At 43.6% G+C, this 18966-nt stretch overlaps 1 protein-coding gene across 6 annotated transcripts in view; it reads left to right on the top strand.

Moving 5' to 3' along the window:
* The window catches only part of MCTP1 (multiple C2 and transmembrane domain containing 1), a 1325457-nt gene that overhangs the window by 807561 nt on the left and 498930 nt on the right, over nt 1-18966 (top strand). For all 6 annotated transcript variants that reach the window (XM_077289252.1, XM_077289242.1, XM_077289260.1 and 3 more), the window contains one exon: nt 14755-14857. In XM_077289252.1, the coding sequence (XP_077145367.1) occupies nt 14755-14857 (103 nt within the window). The remainder of the gene's footprint in view (nt 1-14754; nt 14858-18966) is intronic.

Genomic DNA, 18966 nt, shown 5'->3' with positions numbered 1-18966 from the left:
TAAGAAAGAAGATTCTGAGTTTTTTTTTTCTCCTTCCCCTTTACCTCAGAGTGGCTATGCTTGCTGCAGACATGAATGTCCAGACCTTGATTACAAGTGTGGACCAGCTGGCTACTCGTGTGCAGGGCATACAAGACTATGTTATCAGAAATCCTAGGTCAGAACCTAAAATACCGATTCCTGAACTGTTTTCCGGAGACAGGTTTAAGTTTAGGAATTTCGTGAATAATTGTAAATTGTTTTTGTCCCTGAGACCCTGTTCATCAGGAGATTCTGCTCAGCAAGTAAAAATTGTTATTTCGTTCTTACGGGGCGACCCTCAGGATTGGGCTTTTTCGCTGGCGCCAGGAGATCCGGCATTGGCTGATCTTGATGCGTTTTTTCTGGCGCTCGGTTTACTTTATGAGGAACCCAATCTTGAGATTCAGGCAGAAAAGGCCTTGCTGTCTATGTCTCAGGGGCAGGACGAGGCTGAAGTGTATTGCCAAAAATTTCGGAAATGGTCCGTGCTGACACATTGGAACGAGTGTGCACTGGCCGCTAATTTTAGAAATGGCCTTTCTGAAGCCATTAAGAATGTTATGGTGGGTTTTCCCATTCCCACAGGTCTGAATGATACTATGGCACTGGCTATTCAAATTGACCGGCGGTTGCGGGAGCGCAAAACCGCAAATTCCCTCATGGTGTTGTCTGAACAGACACCTAATTCGGTGCAATGTGATAGAAAAACCGCAAATTCCCTCATGGTGTTGTCTGAACAGACACCTGATTTAATGCAATGTGATAGAATCCTGACTAGAAATGAGCGGAAAATTCATAGACGCCGGAATGGCTTGTGCTACTACTGTGGTGATTCTACACATGTTATCTCAGCATGCTCTAAACGTATAGCTAAGGTTGTTAGTCCTGTCACCGTTGGTAATTTGCAACCTAAATTTATTCTGTCTGTAACTTTGATTTGCTCACTGTCATCTTATCCTGTCATGGCGTTTGTAGATTCAGGTGCTGCCCTGAGTCTCATGGATCTCTCATTTGCTAAGCGCTGTGGATTTACTCTTGAACCATTAGAAAATCCTATTCCTCTTAGGGGTATTGATGCTACACCATTGGCAGCAAATAAACCGCAGTATTGGACTCAGGTTACCATGTGCATGACTCCTGAACACCGCGAGGTGATACGTTTCCTGGTTTTACATAAAATGCATGATTTGGTCGTTTTAGGGCTGCCATGGTTACAGACCCATAATCCAGTCCTGGACTGGAAGGCTATGTCAGTCTCAAGTTGGGGCTGTCGTGGTATTCATGAGGATTCCCTGCCTGTGTCTATTGCTTCTTCTACGCCTTCGGAAGTTCCGGAGTATTTGTCTGATTATCAGGATGTCTTCAGTGAGTCTGAGTCTAGTGCACTGCCTCCTCATAGGGACTGTGACTGTGCTATAGATTTGATCCCAGGCAGTAAATTTCCTAAGGGAAGACTGTTTAATCTGTCGGTACCTGAACATACCGCTATGCGTTCATATATCAAGGAGTCTCTGGAAAAAGGACATATTCGTCCGTCTTCTTCCCCTCTTGGTGCGGGATTCTTTTTTGTGGCAAAAAAGGACGGATCTTTGAGACCTTGTATTGATTATCGGCTTTTAAATAAGATCACTGTCAAATTTCAGTATCCTTTACCGCTGTTGTCTGACTTGTTTGCCCGGATTAAGGGTGCCAAGTGGTTCACCAAGATAGACCTTCGTGGTGCGTACAACCTTGTGCGCATTAAGCAAGGTGATGAATGGAAAACCGCATTCAATACGCCCGAAGGTCATTTTGAGTACTTGGTGATGCCTTTTGGGCTCTCCAATGCGCCTTCAGTTTTTCAGTCCTTTATGCATGACATTTTCCGGAAGTATCTGGATAAATTTTTGATTGTTTATCTGGATGATATTTTGGTTTTTTCTGATAATTGGGATTCGCATGTGGAGCAGGTCAGGTTGGTCTTTAAAATTTTGCGTGAAAATTCTTTGTTTGTCAAGGGCTCAAAGTGTCTCTTTGGTGTACAGAAGGTTCCCTTTTTGGGGTTCATTTTTTCCCCTTCTGCTGTGGAGATGGACCCAGTCAAGGTCCGAGCTATTCTTGATTGGACTCAGCCCTCGTCAGTTAAGAGTCTTCAGAAGTTCTTGGGCTTCGCTAACTTCTACCGTCGTTTTATCGCTAATTTTTCTAGCATTGTGAAACCTTTGACGGATATGACCAAGAAGGGCTCCGATGTAGCTAACTGGGCTCCTGCTGCCGTGGAGGCTTTCCAGGAGTTGAAACGCCGGTTTACTTCGGCGCCTGTTTTGTGCCAGCCTGATGTCTCACTTCCCTTTCAGGTTGAGGTGGATGCTTCGGAGATTGGGGCAGGGGCCGTTTTGTCGCAGAGAGGCCCTGGTTGCTCTGTTATGAAGCCTTGTGCCTTTTTCTCTAGGAAATTTTCGCCTGCCGAGCGAAATTATGATGTGGGCAATCGGGAGTTGTTGGCCATGAAATGGGCATTTGAGGAGTGGCGTCATTGGCTCGAGGGTGCTAAGCATCGTGTGGTGGTCTTGACTGATCACAAAAATCTGATGTATCTCGAGTCTGCTAAACGCCTTAATCCGAGACAGGCCCGCTGGTCATTGTTTTTCTCCCGCTTTGATTTTGTTGTCTCGTATTTACCAGGTTCAAAGAATGTGAAGGCCGATGCTCTTTCTAGGAGCTTTGTGCCTGATGCTCCTGGAGTCGCTGATCCTGTTGGTATTCTTAAAGATGGAGTTATCTTGTCAGCTATTTCTCCGGATCTGCGACGTGTGTTGCAGAGATTTCAGGCTGATAGGCCTGAGTCTTGTCCACCTGACAGACTGTTTGTCCCGGATAAGTGGACCAGCAGAGTCATTTCCGAGGTTCATTCCTCGGTGTTGGCAGGTCACCCGGGAATTTTTGGCACCAGAGATCTGGTGGCCAGGTCCTTTTGGTGGCCTTCCTTGTCAAGGGATGTGCGGTCATTTGTGCAGTCCTGTGGGACTTGTGCTCGAGCTAAGCCTTGCTGTTCTCGTGCCAGCGGTTTGCTCTTGCCCTTGCCTGTCCCGAAGAGACCTTGGACACATATCTCCATGGATTTCATTTCTGATCTTACCGCTATCTCAGGGCATGTCCGTTATCTGGGTGATATGTGATCGCTTCTCCAAGATGGTCCATTTGGTTCCTTTGCCTAAGCTGCCTTCCTCTTCCGATCTGGTTCCTGTGTTTTTCCAGAACGTGGTTCGTTTGCACGGCATCCCTGAGAATATTGTGTCAGACAGAGGATCCCAGTTCGTTTCCAGGTTCTGGCGATCCTTTTGTAGTAGGATGGGCATTGATTTGTCGTTTTCGTCTGCTTTCCATCCTCAGACTAATGGACAGACGGAGCGAACCAATCAGACTTTGGAGGCTTATTTGAGGTGTTTTGTCTCTGCTGATCAGGACGATTGGGTGACATTCTTGCCGTTGGCTGAGTTTGCCCTTAATAATCGGGCTAGTTCCGCCACCTTGGTTTCGCCTTTTTTCTGCAACTCTGGTTTCCATCCTCGCTTTTCTTCGGGTCATGTGGAGCCTTCTGACTGTCCTGGGGTGGATTCTGTGGTGGATAGGTTGCAGCAGATCTGGAATCATGTGGTGGACAACTTGAAGTTGTCACAGGAGAAGGCTCAGCGCTTTGCCAACCACCGCCGCGGTGTGGGTCCCCGACTACGCGTTGGGGATTTGGTGTGGCTTTCTTCCCGCTTTGTTCCTATGAAGGTCTCCTCTCCCAAATTTAAACCTCGTTTTATTGGGCCTTACAAGATATTGGAAATCCTTAATCCTGTATCTTTTCGTCTGGATCTTCCTGTGTCGTTTGCTATTCACAATGTATTTCATAGGTCCTTGTTGCGGCGGTACATTGTGCCTGTAGTTCCTTCTGCTGAGCCTCCTGCTCCGGTGTTGGTTGAGGGCGAGTTGGAGTACGTGGTGGAGAAGATCTTGGATTCTCGCCTCTCCAGGCGGAGGCTTCAGTACCTGGTCAAGTGGAAGGGCTATGGTCAGGAGGATAATTCCTGGGTGGTCGCCTCTGATGTTCATGCGGCCGATTTAGTTCGTGCCTTTCATGCCGCTCATCCTGATCGCCCTGGTGGTCGTGGTGAGGGTTCGGTGACCCCTCACTAAGGGGGGGGTACTGTTGTGAATTTGCTTTTTGCTCCCTCTAGTGGTTACTAGTTTTTTGACTCTGGTTTTTCTGTCATTCCTTTTATCCGCACCTGGGTCGTTAGTTAGGGGTGTTGCTATATAAGCTCCCTGGACCTTCAGTTCAATGCCTGGCAACGTAGTTATCAGAGCTAGTCTGCTGTGCTCTTGTCTACTGATCCTGGTTCCAGTTATATCAGCTAAGTCTGCCTTTTGCTATTTGTTTTGGTTTTGTATTTTTGTCCAGCTTGTTCCAAATCTATATCCTGACCTTTGCTGGAAGCTCTAGGGGGCTGGTGTTCTCCCCCCGGACCGTTAGACGGTTCGGGGGTTCTTGAATTTCCAGTGTGGATTTTGATAGGGTTTTTGTTGACCATATAAGTTACCTTTCTTTATTCTGCTATCAGTAAGCGGGCCTCTCTGTGCTAAACCTGGTTCATTTCTGTGTTTGTCATTTCCTCTTACCTCACCGTCATTATTTGTGGGGGGCTTCTATCCAGCTTTGGGGTCCCCTTCTCTGGAGGCAAGAAAGGTCTTTGTTTTCCTCTACTAGGGGTAGCTAGATTCTCCGGCTGGCGCGTGTCATCTAGAATCAACGTAGGAATGATCCCCGGCTACTTCTAGTGTTGGCGTTAGGAGTAGATATATGGTCAACCCAGTTACCACTGCCCTATGAGCTGGATTTTTGTATTCTGCAGACTTCCACTTTCCTCTGAGACCCTCGCCATTGGGGTCATAACAGATTTGCAGAACTCCAAACTGAAAGCTTTCCTTTTGCTGTGAAGGTGCAGGTGATGCGCTGGGACAGGTGAGAAGAATGTGTTTTATTTTTATTTTAAGCTGTCCCAGGCCCTTTAAAAAAGAATATGCAATTTGTAGGAAATTTGTACTGAGTTTGATTTGTTACAGATTGATATACCAAAAAGGAAAAATGCGGGTGTGATGCGCTGCTGCATTTCTAGGTCGAATTTAGCTCTTCCCTCCATGGGAGAGGTTCCTCCGACCTATAACGCATTGGGAATTTACTTCAGTCTATGTCTATTAATCTGAAGCCTATAAATTCTTTACCAGCAGCACAGCACACCTGCATTTCTCCCTTTTGGTATATATCAACTTTGGTTTATCCAACCAATGGAGCAGCAGCAGCTGGGGTATTGCTATCTAAGGCTATTCTAGTGCTGTGGTTTCACAACATCACAAGGTGAGCGCAAAAAACGCAATAAAACTGCATGATATTTGGTTAATGCTCTTTGTGCGCTCTTTGTTAATCCCTAGTCTATCAAATTGTTACAGATTGATGCCCTTATCTCTACTGAATTCTTCTTCTAGAATCAGTGGCACACCTGTCCATTTTTTGTCTTGTTTTTTAAGTCTAATCTGGGGTCGGAGCTGCAATACCACACATAGCCTGTGCACAGGTGTGGCACTGTTTTGGGAGGAAAGCAGCCCTGTATTTCTACTTCTGATTTCTTATCTGTACACATGCAATTGTTATAATGAGGCCTTGTATAACATCGCACTTTATATATTTGACACGGAAAAATGTCAAAAAGTACCATTTATTCCTAAAATATAGTTAACATTTAGACAAACTAATGAACGTCGTTATCTTTGTTTTTTTGGGGCCAACACAAATGATATCTCTAAATTAGCATTTTTTGGAGTCTGGTAGCTTCCGACATACTGCTCTTTCACAATGGTAATCCTTTTGATGCAGGAACAGCAGTAATATGTACTCTTTCAGTGCCAAGGAAAGCCGAGCCGCGCTTTACAATACAACGGAGTCACAAAGCCTACTGCCGTGAGGGAGTTAACTGTAGGCTTAATGATTCTGGAGGCAAATGATATTTTGTAAAGAAAATAAATGTGTGTAGACTTAGCGACTACACAGATTTCCAATTTAATATTAGATTTTGCTTTATTCATGGCCGCCCCCCGCAGTCACCATTTTATAAAACTGCTTCATTTTAGCAGCTCTTCTTCCACCACAAATCAAAGGGTTCAAACCTTCTGCAAACAGAGATGTATAATCGATTGCACATCCCAACGTGCTCCGCAAATTGCATCAGTAACATATTGAACAACTGACAAAATACAATTGCCGAGTGTCTCAGATATTATCTTAATGGAGCCGAGTTGCAAATTTCAATAACTTTCATATCCCTCGCCCTGAACGTAACGACAGCGCTCATGCCGCGTAGCTACTAATGTCAAATTGTGTGCAGCAGGCTAGCAGTTTATCGAGGCCATGAGGGCATGATTTAGTTGTGTGATTTGGCACTAATATGGTGGTACCACAGCAATGCACCCCTACAGATGTACAAAGCTATGCTGCACTTTACTTTTAAATTACCCATCGAGGAGTCAATAAACACAGCAGGATCTGCTTCTCTTCTACCAATCAAGCAGATGGTAAACTGCACAGAGAGGAAAAAGAAGTTGCTATTATTGTCAAAACCTAGTATTTCAAACTACCCCAAAAAAGATTTAACTAAAGACAGCACACTTCAATCTTCCCTTTTAATAATTGATGTTCCAGCTCCAGCAGTTTTTGAGAAAATTGCCACGTTCTGAAAGAACCTTGGACACTTTGCCCTAAAAGAGCAAATTATATACGTGTCCCCTGAAATACCTCCACGTTGCTTTTCATGGGAGCCATGCTTGGATGCTTTCTAAGTATTGGTGAGTGTCGTATACAGAAATGTAGAGAAAATAGCATATTGTACAGAATCCCACTGGATGAAAGACTCCTACGGTGCAAAATGCTGCTGACGCTTATTGCATGGGAATACATTTACATTACCGTATCACTTGACATGATAACAACACGTGGGGAAATTCTGTTTTATGCCATTTATGGTTTCTTTTGCAGAATAGCATATGGATATGCCATTACTTAAAGTATGTCTCTTTAATTCTTAATTATAATGCAGATGTAACAAAACTTTGGCAACTGGATGGCAATATTCATGTATTATTGTTGATATTGGCGGAAAGCAATTTAGTATCTCCGCTTACTATATCAAGAGTTTAAAGGGTTCGTCATACAAAGAAAATTCGTGACTTATCCTCCTCATAAATGTCTCATGTCTGGGGAACCCACCACCTGGACATCCACATTCTCTAAAACAAGGTCTTCAGACCCCTGTTCCTACTCACTTTAGTTAGGTGAAAATTAAGCAAAGTGACAAGCAAGTATGTGCAATACTGATCAAAACCTATGTGACCAATGGAAAGCAGAATACTGTTTCCTTTCAGCCCATTGACATTGAATGGAGCGACCTTATTATTATACTCACTTATACACAGTAGCTCCATTAAAGCATCAGCATTTTACAGACTTCATCAACACTTTCCCCTTTAGGCTGACAATCTAAATTCCCTATTAATATGTCTTCAGAGAGTGAGAGGAAACCCACGCAAACACAGGGAGAACATACTTGCAGATGCTATCCTTGGTGGGATTTAAACCCATGTCCCCAGTGATGCAAAGCTACAGTGATAACCACTGAGATACTGTGCTGCCTTAAAACTTTGCACAGGCTTAACTACTACTCATTCTAACTCCTGTGTACTATGTTTATGTAGGAATGGCAGGCATGGTACTGCATAAGGAGCGTGCCTTTGACTGTGGAGCCCATATGACTAAAGCTAATAAAATACTGTTAGTGCCCAATTCCCCCCCTCGCACCACTCCCCTTGGTGATGCACTAATTGGGATGCCCAGCCATCCAATGGTTCTTAAAGGAGAAGGTTCCTATGGCCTCACCTACAGGGGGTTAAATTCAGGTGTCCGGGCCTTCAACTTCCTTTTTCCTCCGGCGGACACCTGAACCTGGAAACGTTTGATAGGGGGGTTGGAGTCCCTTGTAGGTCATGCACGGGATCCTCCATGGCAGAAGAAGCGGAGGAGGGCAAAGGTTCTTAACCGCTCATTGGCCAACTCGCCTGTCAATCGTGGACAGGATCTCGGCAATGAGCAGCCCGTTACGAAATGTAATTGCCTTTTCTCTGCTTATGTAATTAATAAACTGTGACCGACCTGTTTGGCCCATCTAGGCCTGTTTGTGATCCATTACGGGATTGATAGGGGGGAGGCACTGTTTATGACACACGGGTCTCAGTAGTCTGGCAGGCATGGTGCTTCATAAGGAACATGCCTCTGACTGTGGAGCCCATATGACTAAAGCTAATAAAATACTGTCAGTGCCCAATTCCCCCCTCGCACCACTCCCCTTGGTGATGCGCTAATTGGGATGCCTAGCCATCCAATGGTTCTTAAAGGGGAAGGTTCCTATGGCCACACTTACAGGGGGTTAAATTCAGGTGTCCAGATCATCAACTTTCTTTTTCCTTCAGTGGACACCTGGACCTGGAAACGTTTGTCCCACCCTCCCTCCCTTATAGATGTCAAGGGGGTGTAAATTACCATATTACCTGGTGGATAGATGTATATGTGTATTTAAAAAAAAAGATACTAAGACAAATTGGAAGAAGCGGAGGAGGGCAAAGGTTTGTAACCGCTCATTGGCCAACTCGCCAGTTGATCTCTGACAGGATCTCGGCGATGAGGTGCCTGTTACGAAATGTAATTGCTTTTTCTCTGCTTACTCTGGCCGACCTGTTCGACCCATCTAGGCATGTTTATGTTTCATTACGGGATTGGTGGGAGGGGAGAAGGCACTGTTTATGACACACGGGTCTCCACAGTCTGAGCATCAACGTCTTAAGACCTATGCTACTGATTAGTTGGTTGCTGATCTTCCACTTTGTCTTCTTCCTTCTATTCTTCTACCTCAAATTCCTTCAAAAATACAGTAAGGCTCGTAGTGATCCTATATCAACTATTATGTGGATAGTTAATAAATGTCTATTGTTTGTGAGGCAGTGAGGGGAATCATATATGAGGGTCGTGCCCCAGGATGTGCATAGAAATATACTGGACCCGCCCGCTGAAGAATGATGTAATTTCAGCCACTGCTGTGGTTACAATGCAAAATAAAAGAGAGTGGATTTTGTCAAACTATTTGACCAAGTCAGATTTAGGAAAACTTGACAATGGCTTTTATTTTTGGAGAGATCTGTAGGAGGGTAGTGGGACGAATTTCTCCCTCCACTTTGGGTCTTGGGAGTGGCCTGTATTCACAATTTAAATGTTCAGTTAAGGTTTGGATGTGTCAGTATTGGTTTGCAAGCATCAGGCTCTGTGCAGGACAGGTCTGTGTGAGGCTGAACACAGGCCATAGCCGGAAAAAGCAAAGCCATTAATGCACCCACGAGTGATACAACAGTGCAGTCGTCCACCGCAACAGATTGAGAAGGACTGTTATGAACAAGCCAGCTGCGAAAGGGAGGAAAACGTTTGAGTTATTTTTGCCAAAATAAAGACGTTTAAGTTGATCTATCCTGGGCCACTACCTCATTACCGACCTGTCATGAAAGCCGCTGCCTTACATATGGTGGAGAATGCAGGGAGTATGAACTAAGGCATACAGCAAAGAAAGCTGTATGTCCATGATTAAGCCTGCAATGTTACAAACTAGGCTTGTGGACAACATGGAGGAACTACAGCTGGTCCTCACCAATGTGCAGCAGAAGTTTCAGCAGCAACAACAACAGCTGCGGCAGATGTACCAGCAGCAGCAGACTAGCAATTTGATTCTGCAACAGATTCTGGCCCTGTGAAAGACGCCCCATCACTGACCCCGGTCGGAAAGTAAGGTCAGCGCTGAGGAAGATGAGTCCGGAGGACCACGTGGAAGCTTTCCTCACCATGTTTGAACGCACAGTGCAGCGGGAGAGCTTGCCAATTTTCCAGTGGGCTGAAGTGGTGGCCCTGTTCCTGATAGGAGACTCCTAGAAAGCCTACTTTGCCCTCAGTTGGGAGGACGCCCAGGACTATGGGAAACTCAAAGGTGATATCCTTGCCTGTCTGGGATTAATACACATAGGTGCTTGTCACAAAATTAGAATATCATCAAAAAGTTAATTTATTTCAGTTCTTCAATACAAAAAGTTAAACCTTTTTGTGGGACAGCTCAACTCCAGCATCCCATTCAGACCCTAACACAGGAAAGGGTGATAGAGATAAATGCGGTGGCTCAGCAACTGGTGGCAGAAGTGGTTTTTCAGCGTATGGCAGTCAACCAAGAGTTGCTATATTGGGTTGTCAAAATCTGGTACACGCCAATCGTAGCGCCAGGCGGTGCTTGAGATGGCCCACAAACACATGCTGGATGATCACCTAGGGGTTAAAAAGTCACAAGAGCATATTCTTAAACGATTGTTTTGGCTCGTAATTTATTCTGAGGTACGGGGGTTTTATGTGTCATGCCCAGAGTGTCAGCTGACCAGGTCCTTTAAAAAAGGGAATCTTGTATTACTTTTGGTGTAAGCTCATAACCAAGTGACAAGGGCCATATGAAATCCGGGAAAAGTTTGGGAATGTGAATTACAGGGTATATTAGCCCAGGTAGAGGCAACTATATAATGTAAATCTGTTAAAAGTGTGGAATGACCTGGAATGTATGGTTACAGATGCTACTCCGGTCATTTCGACTGTGGATCATCCACCACCGGCCCGAGAGGAGGCCAGGAACGAGGTAAAGGTAAGTGATGCTCTCTCTAAACAGCAGTGACGGGAGTCTCAGAAACTAATGCAGCAGAATACAGATTATAATTCTCAGAACTGCCCGGCTGTATATTTTTGATACATCATGACATTGATAAGGGTATGAATGAAACCGTGCCATCTTTGGTGGCCCTGAGGCTAGCCATCATGGCTGAGGTGAAACAAATTAACAAGTTAGGAGTTATTGAGGAGTCCAGGAGTAAGTGGGCTAGTTCCATTGTACTTATTCCAAAGCCAGTCGGATAATTACAATTTTGTAACGATTTCCAAAAAAATTTAATGAGGTGTCAAAATTTGACCTTTATCCTAAACCCCGGGTGGATGAGCTGATTGAGAGACTGGGGAAGGCCCAGTACTTCACGGCTCTCGATCTGAGGAACCGACATTAACGCTCGCGAAACACATTTCGAGGTATGTGGCCGCAGCCTGGGAAGGAGTCATCTCATAATGGATAACTAACCCTTTGATATTTTTACTATAATCTTGTTATAACAAAAACCAGAGTTTTTCTATTACTGTGATACATAGGCTTTATTTTAACATGGTTTGATCTGGGTTGACTTGCTCAGAGTCTCTCAGTTATTGTTGGGGGACTGCTTAATTTGACCCATTATCTTACCATGTAGCCATTCATATAAAACTCGTCAATATTGTTTTGTAAACAGTGTTTTGTTTATTTGTCCTGGTTCTAGTCTCCGGCCACTGTAGCATTGTCACCTTTGTGGATCATCTATTTACTATATATTCATATATATGTAGAAGATATTTTTAATAAGATTTGTGTATTATTTATATATCTAAAAAAAAATGTTTGTATACATAAAATCATATTTCATAATATATGGTGACTCAGGTCCTCCTTTTTTGAAGATTGTTGGCAGGTGCCTCTGACAGTCTGCGAAAGAAAAGACCACCTTCATTACACCGAAAGGTCTATGTCATCTTGCTTTTTGGGTTACATGGGGCCCCAGTCATGTTCCAGAGGCTGATGAACATAGTTTTAAAGCCCCATCAGAAGTATGCTTCTGCATATTTGGGTGATAGTATCATCCTTAGTACTGACTGGCATACCCACTTGTCCCAGGTGCAATTAGTAGTAGATTTGCTCCGAGGCTTGACGGTGAATTAAAAAAATGTGCAATAGGTCTTGATGAAGCCAGGTACTTGGGGTTCGTGATTGGTCAGGAGGTTATCAAACCCCAAATAAACAAAATCAAGGCCATTCAAAACTGACCCTGGCCTCTTACTACAAAACAGGTAAGAGCGTTCCTCAAAATCATTGAGTATTACCGATTTTTTATATCTCATTTTGACAAGAGATCGGCACCCTTGACCGTCTCTTGAAGGGAAGGAAATAAGTTATGGTTCAGTGGAACCCTCAGGCGGAGGAAGCATTCAAATCCATGAAGTTAACAAAGAAGCTGTAGGTGAGATCAGAGCAAATAGTGTCTTATTTGAGAAATACAGTAAGCTTTGCACTCAGATTAAACTCACCTATTCAATCTGTTAAAAACGCATATACTGTAGAAAGATCAGCTGCAGAAGATCCACGGGTCAGCAAGCGACCATCAGACACCAGACTGTAAAGTGAGTTAGTGGACAAATTCCGTGCTGCCAACAGAATTGAGACATGTATCCTAGTATGGTGGTTTATTTCAACACATTTCAAACAAAATAATTACTTCTTCTTCAGGAAAAAACACGTGTTTTTTGCTTCATCATGCAAACGGATGCCTCTGAGTTAGGCCTAGGAGCGATTTGTCACATGAGGTTAAAAGAGAAGAACATCTGGTCACCTACTTTAGTAGGAAACTTCCCATGGCAGAAGAAAATGATAGCCTAGTGGAGAAGGAGTGTTTGGTCATTAATTGGGCCTTGGACCCCTACATTATTATTTACTTGGGTGACTGTTTCACTTATTAATTGTTCACTTTACTTTTGGTCTAGAAGACAAATGCCAAGGAGAGGAATGATCCAGACAAGAGATGGTTTCTGTTATTGCAAAACTCTGTAGGAAGTTAGTGGGATGGATTGCTCCCTCCACTCGGTCTTGGGAGTGGCCCATGTCCTCAAGTCACATTTAAACTTTCAGTTAAGGTTTGGGTTCTTCAGTATTGATTTGCAAGCATCAGAAAAGGAGTTTTGTGTAGGACAGGTTTGTGTGAGACTGAATGTAGGAAAGACCTGTGTGATACTGAACACAGGCCAAAGCCCGTGAGATAGACTATTACAGATTATCTGGCTGTGAACCGGAGGTTAATGTTCGAGTTATTTTTGTAAGTTTCCAAAATAAAGACTTTTAAGTTAAACTATCCTGGGTCGCTGCCTCATTACTGCACTGTCGTGAAAGCCGTGCCTTACATGTGGTACAACCCCTTTAAGAGAAGACCATAGCTGTAAAGGTGATGGACTGTGTTGTGGTGTTCCTGACCGTGAACACACCAAACGCGTCGTGTGTATTATGTCATGCGTCTTTGTATATATTGTGTCATGGGAATTGTATTGCATTGTTGTGTTTGCCAGTGTAATGCATAGGAATCCAAGAAGTATTGTTTCTCCTTGTGGAGAGTGACATGTTAAGGGTCATTCCATGGTAGTTTACGTTACAACACAATATAGTAACTTACGTTACAAAGATGATGGTAACTTACCTTACAATAAGTTTAATCCAATGGATGGTAACACATTGTAACGTAAGTTACCATCAGCTTAGTAACGAAAGTTACTATAATGTGCGGTAACGTAAGTTATCTATATTTCTTGTAATAAAAACTGTTGCTTTTAACTTGAGAGGTTAAAATAATTTTTTTAAAGTTGCTGGGACTATGGTGTTTTACTACAATAAAAATAGTGCTTCACCCCTGTTTACCAGAACAGAAAATTTGACTCATGAAGGACAATTGCCTTTCCTTTTTTTGTAATGTAAGTTACCAAGTATTAACACTGTATTTTGTATTTAATTTTATTGTTGAAAATCAAACTGTGTTGAAATCTATTCAGAATAGTTTAATGTACAATATGCATTCACTCCTTTTTGTGCCTGCCTTCAAAGAACAGTTTGTGGCCAGTTTTTGGCTTGTGAATGTAACCCAAGTTACCATAGAATGACCCTTAAGCATGTCGATGTGAGGAGACTTAAAAGCCGCAATGCACTGGCACTAGAGTTCTAGTCCTCTTCCTCTCTGAAGAGACAATTTGCAGTGTAATGTATAGAATTTTACAAGTATTGTTTATATAATATGCATAGTGTGTAGTGTTAGGACTAGCCCACAGTGGGAGGGCTTAGTCATGGGGACATGGCTGTGCTTCCTGGATAGAGTTAGAGTTTTGAGAGTAACAAGTGTGCAGTTCTGCCAAGGGGTGATCCACATCTAGAAGAGACTGGAGCGAGGAATAGCGAGATCCTAAAGAGAGTTAGTGATGAGACTGAGAGACCTTCCAAAAGGCGATATCGGTTAAGATGCTGGCACACAAGAAACCCAAGAGCTTGATAGTGCCGAAGGTAATGGACCTAAAGAGGACTGAGCGTGTAGAACTAGTGGGTGTCCCAGGTAGTAGATCCAGGGGCGCTGATGGACTGGTCTTATGATGCATTTCCGTTGCGTCGAGTTAAATGCCGCTGTCAACATCACAATTCCACCTGTGGCTGTTAGGAGCACATGACAGCTGATGTAATCAGCTGTCTTGTACTTGGAAAAATGTGGGATCCAGCACTGAGGAAAAGCCACAGGAGAGAGCCAAAGGAGAGACATGTCCTATTACGTATATATACGCATAGGTTGTGAATGGGTTGACATTGCAAATTGGAAACAGTAACATATTATCTTGCTCCTATATATACCAGACTTCTGTTATTTTTAGACTTGGTGAATTGGATATGCGGCTTTTGTCACTAATTGCTTTTCTTTTGTTCCCTACAGGTAAAAGTGACCCATTTTGTGTAGTAGAATTGAACAATGACCGTCTGATGACACACACAGTGTACAAGAACCTAAATCCAGCGTGGAAAAAAGTCTTTACCTTGTAAGTTTTATTTTATAATTATAGGTGATGATATTTAAAGAGTTACTGCAACTTCAAGTAACTTTTCAGAATAAGCTGTCCTGTGTGTACACGCATTTTCATCAGTTTTTCCATCCACATGCTCTATTTCTTAATTTGCAATCCACTCTGAGCTGGTGGGAGAAGACTAGCTGCCATGATCTCCTTGAAGCACACCGCAGTACACAAGGATGGACTTCTTTAGAGGAGTGGAGGAAATTATTAAGCAGTCTTAAGCTATCTGGATGTGAATCAAGCTATGGGGTGAAGTAAAAACTTGTTAGGAAGATAAATCTCAACTTGATGTTTTCATGGGCCCCTATGCCTGAATCCTTTCCCTTCTCCTCACTCCTCCTCTCCATAGACCATAATGGGCTGTGTGACATAAGACCACAGTGAGCTAACAGTCTTTTCTGAGAGAAGGATATGAGCTGGGTTTTTTCAGAGTGAATGATAAGATCAGGAGGCAGGGGGAGGGAAATAAGAGGCTGAAAAGTGGGGGAGGAAGCAGAATTCTCTGATAAGATATATTGCAAATTTTCTTATATTCACCTGTAATATTAATTTATACAAAGTTTGATGCATTTTAAGTGCAATAGATATTTGTGAGAAATATTTCTAATTAATTTTAACATTGATGTACAGTAATTTGTAAAATTTAAATAAAGGTAAAACTGGATTGGTTATGAAGATATGAAGATATTATGAAGATATTCTAAAATAAACCAGCAGATTTTTGTTTTACTACTTTGGTGGCCACAAACATGGTTTATGAAAAAATAGTTATTCATGTATCATAGTATTGTCATTGTGTACAGTATCATTGGCATCTATTCTATAATTAAAGTCATACAGGGCTCTTGATAAATGTGACTTTCTATTGAAAAGTTTCTAGAATTTGCTGTGCCAGGTTGACCTGTATTATTTTTCACTTTTGTAAAATAAACCACTATAGTAATACATTAAAGGGGTTGTTCTCTACTAAACAAAGCCCTAGTACTAGCTGCAGGAAGGAGAAAAAAATATTAAAAAGCAAAACTCACTTTTTGTAACTGGAGCCACTCCTGCAAGAGAATGGCAGAGCATGCAACATAGGGCATGCAATGGAAGAGCGGCGCCGATCCAGGATTTTTTTTTACCTCCTTCCTTGGTATTTATAATCTTCAGACCTCAGTTTTTCTCATACTGAGTTCCAAATCCCCTGCATAGATGTAGACTTACGTGTAAAATTATCGCTGCTCTTGTGCTAAAAAGAGTGTTTAAAAGAAATGTGTCTTCAGAAAATTACCTTTTGTTTAAACCAAGTTATTTATTTAGGCCGGTGTCACACTTGCGTGTGCAATGCTAGGAACTCGCGTGAGTCACTCGCCTCAATACCTGGCACTACCGCCGGCGATTCAGACCAGAGCATTCAGCTGCATAGAAATATATGCAGCCACACTCTCCGGTCCTGAGTTCCAGCAGTGCCGGGTATTGAGGCGAGAGACTTGCGTGAGTTTCTCGCATTGCAGTTTCGAGTGTGACACCGGCCTGAAAGAGGTTATCTACTTTGACAAACTCTTCTTAATAGGTCTGCAGCACAGAACAAAATTAAAAATAGAAAATCCGGTCTGGCTTTGACTGCAGGCGGCCAGGTGACATAGTTATGTTGTAAAATGGCCAAGAGCTGTAGTCATGATCGAGCTGCTGTTTGATTACCCTATGGCACTTTACAGAAAAATAGTGTCCCAGTCCCAGTGTGCTGTCAGGTTTGGGGTGGATCACACTCACTTGTTGGCGGCAGGCCTCAGCTGTCTCCAGGTCTCCATCCTCAGGAGCCGCCGCACGCAATTCAGGGGACACCAAGTTCATTGCAACAAGCAAACGTTTACTGTTCAGTTCACGGTCATCAGGGTGAGTACTTAGGGTACCGTCACACATTGAAATTTCCATCGCTACGACGTTACGATTCATGACGTTCTAGCGATATCGTTACGATATCGCTGTGTCTGACACGCTACTGCGATCAGACACCCTGCTGAGAATCGTACGTCGTAGCAGATCGTTTGGAACTTTCTTTCGTCGCTTGATCACCCGCTGACATCGCTGGATCGTTGTGTGTGACAGCGATCCAGCGATGTCTTCGCTTGTAACCAGGGTAAACATCGGGTAACTAAGCGCAGGGCCGCGCTTAGTAACCCGATGTTTACCCTGGTTACAAGCGTAAACGTAAAAAAACAAACCGTACATACTCACCCGTCGGTGTCCTTCAGGTCCCTTGCCGTCTGCTTCCTGCTCTGAGTGCCGGCCGGAAAGTGAGAGCAGATCACAGCGGTGCTGCGCTCTGCTCTCACTGTACGGCTGCACTCAGAGCAGGAAGCAGACGGCAAGGGACCTGAAGGACACCGACGGGTGAGTATGTACTGTTTGTTTTTTTACGTTTACGCTGGTAACCAGGGTAAACATCGGGTTACTAAGCGCGGCCCTGCGCTTAATTACCCGATGTTTACCCTGGTTACCCGGGGACTTCGGCATCGCTCCAGCGCCGTGATTGCAACGTGTGACCGCAGTCTACGACGCTGGAGCGATGATTATACGACGCTGCGACGTCACGAATCGTGCCGTCGCAGCGATGAAAATTTCAATGTGTGACGGTACCCTTAGACTTACAGCGGCATAGAGGGAGTACACATGATCAAATTCATAAAACAATTATTAAAGAGTTTATTAAATACACCAATAACACATGCATAAAACACAAAGAATTAATGTCACTTGTTCACAAGAGAGTAGAGGGTAAATGAGTCTGGTTCAGACTCAAAAGCCCAATACAGAAACCATTAACCCTTTTACAATAATGCCAATTGTGGATATCACGCAGCTAAATAATATGTAGATGTGACAATCTAAACATGAAATCAAAATCTGTGACATAACATATATATTGAATCTGGGAACACATATAGTGGTGTAGTAACCTCAAATATATTTGATGCACATAAAAATTATAGCACCATGAATCCAAGATATATATCTTAAAACATATATAGAAGGTATAGTGGTCTTCAGCATTTCCTAAGTACAGGCATTATCATATTATCATGGTAATAATGTACCATATTTTTCGGATTATAAGACGCACTTTTTTCCTCCAAAAATTTTGAAGAAAATAGGAGGGGGGGGGGGGTGTCTTATAGTCCTGATGAACCAGCTCTGGCTGTGAAGGGGAAGTGGGGGAGCGGCATTGGCGGAGCGGCAGGTCACAGGAGGCTGAAGCCAGCTTCGGCTAACACCTGTGCCCACTGCTAAAGAGAAATTAATATTCACTGCAGGGCAATGAATATTCATTTCTTTTTAATAGTAGTATCTTGGTATGATTGGCCCCAACCCCGATTCTGGTATACATGCCCCATCCTTATGATTGGCCCTCATCCTCATCCTGGTATGCGTGGCCCCATCAGAAAACATTAACAATAACGAACCATTACACACCTTCCCGGCGCTCCCTCGCAGCGTCCTGCTCCATTGCCAGCAGCTGCTTTATGCTTGTAAGCAGCGCATGACAGAGACGTCTTGCGCTGCTCACAAGCGGAGCACAGCTGCTGGAATACTCACTGCTCTGCACGCTGGGACTGTGCACGCAGAGAGCCGTGAGTATTCATTGCTCTTCAGTAGCGCGCACAGTGTCAGCCACTAGCTTTTTGCTGCTACAGGCGGTCATGTGTGCCACTACTTAAGAGAAATGAATATTCACCTCTCTCCACGCCCAGAGAGGTGAATATTCATTTCTATTAAGTAGCGTCACATGTGACCCCCGGCAGCTACAGGAAGCTGGCGGCTGACACTGCGTGCTACTGAAGAGCAATGAATACTCACTGCTCTCTACACGTACAGTCCCGGCGTGCATAGCATTGAGTATTCCGGCAGCTGTGCTCTGCTTATTAGCAGCTCATGATGTCCCTGCCATGCACGGCTTACAAGTATATAGCAGCTGCTGGCATCAAAGCAGGACACTGCGAGGGAGCACCGGGAAAGTAAGTGTAATTTTTTTTTTATGTTTTCTGATGTGGCCATGTATACCAGGATAAGAATGGGGGCCATGCATACCAGGA

This window comes from Ranitomeya variabilis, chromosome 1 (assembly GCF_051348905.1).
Source record: "Ranitomeya variabilis isolate aRanVar5 chromosome 1, aRanVar5.hap1, whole genome shotgun sequence".
Taxonomy (NCBI): Eukaryota; Metazoa; Chordata; class Amphibia; order Anura; family Dendrobatidae; genus Ranitomeya; species Ranitomeya variabilis.
Note: the sequence above shows the minus strand (reverse complement) of the source record. Positions and strands in the feature narration are given on the sequence as shown.